This window comes from Rhineura floridana, chromosome 1 (genome assembly GCF_030035675.1).
Source record: "Rhineura floridana isolate rRhiFlo1 chromosome 1, rRhiFlo1.hap2, whole genome shotgun sequence".
Taxonomy (NCBI): Eukaryota; Metazoa; Chordata; class Lepidosauria; order Squamata; family Rhineuridae; genus Rhineura; species Rhineura floridana.
Genome location: NC_084480.1, coordinates 168,751,567 through 168,760,696, shown reverse-complemented (window position 1 = coordinate 168,760,696; position 9,130 = coordinate 168,751,567). Strand labels below are relative to the sequence as shown.

General features: G+C 44.0%; 1 protein-coding gene across 5 annotated transcripts in view; it reads left to right on the top strand.

Moving 5' to 3' along the window:
• LOC133364479 (dimethylaniline monooxygenase [N-oxide-forming] 4-like) overlaps window positions 1-9,130 on the top strand; it is a 32,300-nt gene continuing 23,170 nt past the window's right edge. For 4 of the 5 annotated variants that reach the window (XR_009757955.1, XM_061585139.1, XM_061585118.1 and 1 more), the window contains exons 1-5: window positions 1-34; window positions 1,975-2,436; window positions 3,347-3,535; window positions 5,885-6,047; window positions 7,477-7,619. Coding sequence is in view for 4 of the 5 variants with exons in the window: in XM_061585139.1 (XP_061441123.1) it covers window positions 2,305-2,436; window positions 3,347-3,535; window positions 5,885-6,047; window positions 7,477-7,619 (627 nt within the window). In the remaining variant the exon portion in view is untranslated. The remainder of the gene's footprint in view (window positions 35-1,974; window positions 2,437-3,346; window positions 3,536-5,884; window positions 6,048-7,476; window positions 7,620-9,130) is intronic. The other variant, XM_061585108.1, reaches the window with a different exon arrangement.

Here is a 9,130-nt window from a genome sequence, read left to right as displayed (position 1 = left end):
AGCAGGAGCCCAGGGCGGCTTTTTAATCCAGGAGGTAAGAAATGGGATCCTGTGCAAGTTTGCTGAGAATGGATTGATCATTTGCATGTTTATTGAGTTCAATGGGATTTACTCCCCTGCGACTATGCTTAGGATAGATGAAACTGACTATAGGGAAGGAAGAGGGAGGAGGGGAGGAGGAGGGAGAGCAGAGGGGAGGAGGTGGGAGGGGAGGAGGTAGGAGGGGGGAGAAGGAAGGCAGGTTTGATCATTTGCATGCTTATTGAGTTCAGTGGGATTTCTCCCATGCAATCATGGTCAGGATAAGTGAAACTGACCACGGAGGAGGAGGAGAAGGGGGAGGGAGGGCTGGAATGGGCAGGGGAGGAGGAAGATGGAAGAGGGCGAGGAAGAGAGGAGAGGGGATGAGGAAGGGGCAGAGGGCGGGAAAGGCAAGTTTGATCTTTTATTGAGTTCAATGGGATTTCTCCCATGCAATCATGCTTATGATAGGTGAAACTGACAAGGGGAGAAGGAGAAGGGGGAGGGAGGGCAAGTGTGGGGAGAGGAGGAACAGAAGGGGAGAGGGAGAGGGGAGAAGGGAGGGGGAGAGGAGAGGAGAGGGAGAAGTGGAATCATTTGCATGTTTATTGAGTTCAGTGGGATTTACTCCTGTACAATCATGGTTAGGATAGGTGAAACTTACCTGGGGAAGGGGCAAGGAGGGGGACAGGAGATTGGGTGGGTGGGCACTGGGCAGACGGAAAACATTGTTTACAGTATCATTCTTTTGAGAGGTTACCACCACCTTTTTATTCTACAGCAGACACATGTAATCTGCCACCCAAATTTAAACCAAAGCTGTCCTTGGCCACATCTACACCAGACATTTATTCCACTTTAAACAGACATGGCTTCCCCCAAAGAATCCTGGGAAGTGTGAAGGGTGCTGAGAGTTGTCAGGAGACACCCTATTCCCTTCGCAGAGCTACAATCAGCAGAATTCTCTGCGAAGAAGGTCTGACTGTTATCACTCTGGCCACTGGAGCTCTGCCAGGGGAATAGGAGTCTCCTAATAATTCTCAGCACCCTTCACAAATTACACTTCTCAGGATTCTTTGGGAGAAGCCATGTTTGTTTAAAGTGGAATAAATGTCTGGTGTGGTTGTGGCCCCCCGATTAGCCAAACTAAACAACTGTTAGTCTGGCTTTTAGAACACTGATAGTTGGTTCTTACAGAGCATGCCTCTGCTATCATAGACTCCAATGCTAATTTTCTTAAATTAATTAAAGATCAGCCATGCATTTTTAAACTTTTAAACTGCAGAAGATGAAGGTCAGAGTATGGGGCAAGGTTAGCAATAGGATTATAGATACTCTGTGAATATGGCTGATTTTTAATTTCAACAAATTATGAGAGCACTGACAGAAAAAAGTTGCACAGGGCTCTGGGTTTCTCTCTCTCTTGTCTTACACATTGAACTCTATATTCTCTCAGTGTTTTGTGTATCACCTCAAGTAAGCGTTTCTGAGTTCAGGACTATAAGTTTTGTAAGGTTTTGTTTTGAAATGAGCTTATGGAAGCAGCAGAATGGCATGGGGGGTATTTTCAATTTAACATTGCAGAATGTGAAAAATCCATGCTGGCTATAGTATACAGCCACCCTTGTGGCTGTATAATAATGTATTTGGTGCTATGTACATGTTACAAAGGATCACAGCTAGTACACTGTAATCCATAAGCAATCTTAATACAGCATCATGACTGGGGCTGGGCTTATCCAGATTTGCAAAGCCTGCAAGGTGGTGGTCAGTAGTATTTTAACATTTTTTGTTTCATGATCCAGCCATATTAGTGGGTTAAGAGCTAGAAAAAATGCATACTTTGGCATGTTTTGCTGAATATCTGTTATGCTTCTCATGGTTTCTGGGGAGAATACTGCTCAACAACAGTGAGTATTGCTAATGTTCTAATGTCCTCTTTCCTTCTCATAGGAGGACACTGAGTCAGATTGCTTGGTGGTAACAGGCAAATGGAAGGGGAACTAGTGGCCAGTTCCACAGCCCATCCAGAAGTGAATAATGCTGCTTTGAATTTGCTAAGCTAACCACCTTGGTTGACAAATACATCTAGGAACGGTGCCTGGGACTGAGAAATAACAGCTTAAGCAACATTCCAGTCATCTGTAGGAAACATTTAAATGCCACATTGCGTAACAATGACCTTCGTACTTAATGTGTGCGGAAGGAATAACTTGTACAGAGTAAGCTCATTTCAGCCCTTTCTTCTTCTGCTGAAAAGCCTCTTTCCTGACACCAGAGGCCATGGTACGAAGTGTGGCAATTGTGGGGGCAGGGGTGAGTGGACTGGCCTCCATCAAATGCTGCCTGGATGAAGGGCTAGAGCCCACCTGCTTTGAGAAGAGTGATGACATCGGGGGACTGTGGCAATTCACAGTAAGTGGTATGAACTCTGTTTAAAAACTGAAAGGACATGATAACATACTGTTGCCAGAATTGCCAGAACAGAAGCCAAGAGACAATGGTCTTATTTCAAAATGTGGGCAGGTGTACATCCATAGAGTGGTAAACCTGCCGTGGAAGCACATTTCCACATTTTTTGACATTAGGTCTTTCCAGACTCTCTGTCTGTTGAGATTGAACATGTGGGGGGAATGGACTGCGTGCACTGTTCCCACCCCCAACCTACATGCATTCATTTGAAAGTTAGAACAGAGCGTCCACATAAGGTTCTTTTCATGTCATCAGGAACTCTGTAAAAGCACAGCTGTACTCAAGAAAGTTCTGTCTAGACCTTCAATGAACATGTACAGGTTGAAAGTAAAGACAGCTTCCTCTCCCTCAAGCACAATCAACATATTTGAATGCCTGAAAAGGCATGCACAAACTTTGCTCCTGGATCAAACACAAAGGAAACAAGTTTTGTGTTTGCTCACAGCAGAACCTACCTGTGCAAAGTGCTAATTGGTTGGAATCCAGTGATATCACTAGCCCACTTTATTGCTAAGGATTGCTAACAGAAAGTTCTCAACACCCTGTCGAAACTCTAAAACCTCAAACTTCTTTGGAGGATGCCTTATTTATTGGGAATAAGTGCCTTATACCAAGTTAGACCATTGGTCCTTCTAGCTCATTATTGCCACACTGACTGGCACACTGTCTGGGGTTTCAGACTGGGGACATTTCCAGCCCTACCTGGAGATGCTGGGGATTGAACCAGGAGCTTTTTGTATGCAGACCAGATGCTCTATCACTGTGCTAGGGCCCTTCCCAATATTTAAAGTCAGTTGAAACCAGTGTACCCTTTTGGAATCTCATTTACTTCCTAACTGCTGCTGTCACGCAGGAAAATCCTCAGAAGGGAAGGACTGGTGTTTACAGATCTGTTATGACCAATACCTCCAAGGAAATGACCTGCTTCAGTGATTTCCCATTCCCAGAGGATTGCCCCAACTACCTGCACCACTCTGTGCTCCTGGAGTACCTCAGGGCGTATGCGGAACATTTCCATCTTCTTGACCACATACACTTTAAGGTGAGGAAAAGATTAACAGGCAGATATTTTGCAAGGAACAAGACAAGAAAGTGTTTCATTCATAAGGCTCTTCTTCCATGTTTACATAAAACAGATTTATTTGAACTCTGTTTTCAGCTGCAACTTTTAGGCTTCATTGGCATTATAAACTTAAACCATGTGGGTTAAACATTAGAAAGGTAAGAAGAAAAGATTAGATCAAAGACCCATCTAGTCAATCATATGATTTTAAAGAGTGGCCAAGTGGAAACCCGCAAGCAGTGCATTAAGGTAGCAGCCTTCCCTTGCAGTCCAGTATCTACTACTCAGAGGTATAGTGGCTCTGGACATGGTGGTTCCATTTATCTATCATAGGTAATAAACAGTGATGGATCTACCTCCATTAATTCGTCCAGGAGGGGTTTTAAACCATGTACGTTATCACCACATATTCCAACACAGAGTTCCTTACATTAATTATGCATTGTGCAAAGCACTTTCCAAGTTATTTCAAAGGAACCATTCTGTTATAGCTTCTCTCATGGAGCAGCCATTGCTGATTTGGGGGGTTGGGGGAGGAAATTGCTGAAAATTTCCTAATCTGCTCCAAGCACTCTTGTTCCCAGGATTCCTTAGTGAGGGAAGAGTGCCAAGGTAACATGAAAGCAGGACTTATTTGAGTTTGTAGTGTAAATATGCCCATAGCCCACTTTCACAAGTGACTCTACAAAAGCACCTCATCCAATATTTTTGTGTGATCATCAGTAATGTTGTTGTGACATAGCATGCAGGAAAAAGCTGTGTGTTCTTATCAATTTCTAGAGAAATGCTAAAAATGCTTCAGTACCATGTGTGAAAATTCTTTTCAACTGTGTTCTTGCATTCCGATATCCACTTCCCATATTACCTTTTGATAATCAGAGGGTGTAGTCTTCCAGGGTCTCAGGGGGTCTTAGACCCCTTACTTTTTGGGGAGCAGGGTCCCTATGTCTCCAGCATCCTCAGCATGAATGGGTAGTGTTTAGCCACTGAGAAGAGTCTTCTAACATGATTCCTTGTCCTTTCCTGCTGATTGGAGCCAATCAGAATGAAAGGAGGTGAGTCGGCCACTGAGAAGACTCTTCTCAATAGCTAACACTCTCCTCTTTTATGCTTATTGGCGTCTAGGGATGTCTGTTGTGGGAGAAGGCATTAACAAGGATCTCATTCTCAACTCTGCAGCAAAAAAAGGGGGGCTGTGACTAACATGAAGGGACCCTTCACTTCTGAATTTGCCACTAAACTACTGTTCATAATATCTGTGACTTAAGATACATGTGTACATAATGCAGGAAGGATTACAAATGTACCTGTTCCACAGAGAAATGTAACTCCAGACATTGGTTCACATTATTTATTTACTTATAAAAAGTATTTATATACCACCCACCTGCAAAACATCAGGGCAGTGTAAAGCAACATAAAAACAATTCAGAGGAGAACCAAGAAGTGATTACTAACTTCCCACATTACATCAGAGTGCATCTGTAGATGTGGACACAATCACTGTATTTTCAGCAAAAACTACTGCCCCCCCCCGAATTGGTTTTTGAGGATGAAAGCAGTAAACAGGCCTCGTGTCCACATGGTGGCCTCTATGAAGCTGCGGGTGGCCTGTGGCAGCAGCCAGGAGAAGGGCCATCCCACGGTATGAGAAGGTGGGCAGATGATCAGGCGGACCCTGATGCTGCAGCTCCTTGCTCATGCCGTCCACGAACACGCAGAAAAGAGGGAGTCGCCCTGGGATGGAAGCCTCAAGAGCCCATAAAACCCTGGAGGTTAGACCTTGTTAGGGACTGCTGGAGAAGCAGCAAAGTGAGTGTCATTTAACTAGGAATTTCTCTGGCATGCCTCTTACGTTAATCTCCTTTGTTGAGAATCTCTCTCCTTCTGTCCTCTATGCCAGAGGTGGAGAAGCTCGGGGCTGAATGTGTGGCCTTCCAGATCTCTCTATCTGGCCCTCAGGACTCCAGATGCTACACCCCCTTTCCAGGCCAAGCCCCTCACTGGCCCTGCTACCTGTCCTCCTCAAATGCTTCTCCCTAACTGGAACGCATCCTTGAAGGGTGAAAATGCCTCCTGCAAAGTCGCATCTGTTGCTCTGTCACCTTCTCCCTCTGGCTCTGCCCACCACCACTGATGTGCGGCCCCTGGGAGATTGCCCATGAGGGCTGAAAAAGGTTCCCCACCCCTTCCCTAAGCCTCACACATCCCAACAAAAGCCCCCCAAATACAAAAAACGACTGAGGATGTCAACAGGGGATATAATTCTGTAATTATATGGGGCTGCTTTGTTCTGTTTGTTTCTATGTTTGTTTTGCTTTATACAAGACCGCAGTATGCAGCATCAGAAAACACCCCCATTTCACAGCCACTGGACAATGGGTAGTTTATACTGAGGTGAACGGGCAACAGGCATCAGCCATCTTTGATGCTGTAATGGTTTGCAGTGGCAGATATGCAGAGCTCAATCTTCCACTTGATTCTTTTCCTGGTAAGTTTTCAATATATTATCTAAAATAGCACATAGGCTAGTGTGATTGTCTTCTCACGCTCCGCAAGCAAAAGAAATGTGAACTAAAATATTAGAAAAGCCGTTACCTTCCGTCAGTGGAATTAACTGAGTACTGCAGTGCAACTTTTATCTTAAATCACTGACAAGGGAGGGAAGTGGCTATCACTGTATCTGATTGCTACCAGAGGCTGCCCTATCATCAGACAATAGATTTTGAAGGGTGTTGAGAGTGGCAGAATAAATGACAGACAGATCATCTGACCCACAGGGCACAGTCTACTCCCATACAAGGCACAATGAAATTATTATGAACAGTTATTGATTACAGTAACTAGTAATTAGTGACAAGGAAACAGTTGCCACTTGGATTTTCTATTTCTCTGGTATCTAAATGTCTCGAGCTGGCTGGCCCTGTCTCTGATGTCCCCAGTATGGTCAATAAGGCTCCTATTTATAGCGGGTAGATTTGATAATGTAAGAGTTCTCTATGATTAGCTCAAAGGTCTATCTAGTACAGCACAGACAAGGCATAAGGCCTTCCTCTGTTGTTTGTGCTCAAAGATATACTGCCTCTGAACATGGAGGTTCCATTTAGCTGCTATGGATGATGGCTGTTGATAGACAATGGATTTATTTAATCTTTTATAAGAATTTAAGAATTGCCTTGTTGGATCATCCCAACGTTCTGTGTAGTTTCCCTACCTGTGTTTCCCTACCACAAATGGGTAGCGAAACCTGTGCAAGTGGGTCACGAGCTTTATAAGTAAACCCAAAATAATTATTGTTTTCAGTCCTTAACTGGTATGATGAACTTTGTGAATACTATAAATATTTCAACCAATTAATAGAGGTATCAGGCAATTTTTTTGCTTGGATGCTTCAAGCAATGGTTATAAAACAGGCAAGCTTGCAGTTAAAATGCATGAAACCAACAGCTGCCAAAAACCTAAGGTCTAAAATCCACGTGACAATAAAACGATGGGTCACCACACCAAAAGGTTGGGAACCACTGGTCTAACATTCTTTTTCCAACAGACAGGAGCCAAATGCTTCTAGGAAGCCTCCAAGCAGGGTCTGAAGGCAGCCCTGGCTCTCCCTATTCCCCCCACCTTTGTTTCCAGCATCTGGTATTCAGAGAAATACTGCCTTGATGGTTCCCTTTAGCTCTCATACCTGACAGCCTTTGACAGGTGAACATTTAGGCTTGAATACATTTTTGGTGCTGAATTGGTCAGTTGTAATGATAAAGAGAAGAAACCTGTTTTTATCCAATTGAAAATCTCATTAAACAAGGGTATGTATGCTTTAATTTAGATTCCTGAATTGAGCAGGGGGTTGGACTTGATGGCCCTTCCAACTCTATGGTTCTATGATTCAATGTAAGTCATTTCCTTCTGTCTTTCCTCAGGGATTGAAAACTTTAAAGGTCACTACTTGCATAGCTGGGAATACAGAGATCAAAGAAGGTCTGAAGGGAAAAACGTCCTTGTAGTTGGTGCTGGGAACACTGGAGGGGACATTGCCGCTGAGGTCAGCCACACAGCTGCTAAGGTACCATCCCTTGTGAACAAATGACTGTGGGGAAATACAATCACATTGTCACCATAGAGTAATGATAATTCAAAATAATAACACATTCATATAGTGCTTCCACACATTGACGCACATGATCTTGTAATCATTACAGCGATCTTGTAAGGTAGATCATTATTATTCCCAAGTTACAGATGGGAGTGAATGTAATGAGATTGAATGAGAGTGGCTTGCTTCAGGCTACCTAGTGAGTTTACGGTAGAGTCAAGATTCAGATCAGGGACTTCTTGATTCATGACTCCCATCTCTTAGCCACTGTACTGTGCAGCCAACCAGAGAGTAGGCTGTCCCAAATGCGGAGACTGTTTTGAAAAAGTAAAGGTGGTATGACAGAGACTTCATTGCCCATCATGTCACACTTGTTTTGTTTATCCTTTTGTTCACTGGTCAAATAGATTTTGTAGGGTTTTAGAAGCACTCCCAAAATCTGCAAAAAAATCTCAGCAGAGTAAACAGCGGGTGTTAAGGGTGCACTGCAGATTATAGGCAAGAATGCTTCTGTTAATCACTTTCACCATTCTGAAGCATAATCTCTTTCCAGCCCATACTCACATTGACCTCTTAATCTCTGGACTAGCTCATATGCATACACATAGCTTGCCTTCTCCTTACTCAACATTTGATGACAGTGCCAGTGGAAGATAGTACAGTCGGGACTGGTAGGGTGGAAGGCAAGGAGGTCAACAGTAGGTGGAGCCAGAGCAAATGACTGACAGGTCCAAAGCCAATATTAAGCAGAGCCGACTAATTCTGGTTTTGTTTCCATCTTCCTCCTCCTCCCTGCTGAGTTCTACAAAGGCAACACTGAGCCTAAGGAGGCAGAGGCTGACAGCCAGGGCCACCTCCTGGACTGGTTGTAAGTGCCGCCCTGGGCTCCTGCTGGGAGGAAGGGCGGAATATAAGTCAAATAATAAATAAGGAGGTAGGCAGGTGGGAATTGGCTGACGGCAGAATCAGCTTGATGAAGCAGGGCTCCGTTTGACCAAATTAATCAGCCTCTGCTGCTTGATGATTTGCAGCTGAATGCATGAACTGACTCCAGCACTAAGATGATAAAAAATTCATTCTGCAGTGTTTGATCTGCAAAAGCTCATCTGTAAGTGCAAGTCACTGTAGTTACCTTCAGTCATCAAAGGAACGAACAAGCATGCACTTCAAATTTCAGCCATCATTACCACTCAGGGGGTGAAAGCTTGTTTTGATTTTTGGCAAATATAATCCTTTCCCACTGACAAAAATATGTGCCCCTCCCCCACAAACTGTCATTTTCATTGAGAAGGAAGGAAGCATGCATTGGTGCCAATAACAGCTTCCCACCTGATGGAAATAGCAGCTGGGGAAGGTGATTTTCATTGGGCCCATAGCACAGAGAGGATTAAACTCTCTTTCCCCACCCCTGTGGTCCCCATGCAACTCAGGCTGCCACCCAACCCCAGAGCTGCCATTTATGTAATTTTTTTAAAGTGCAT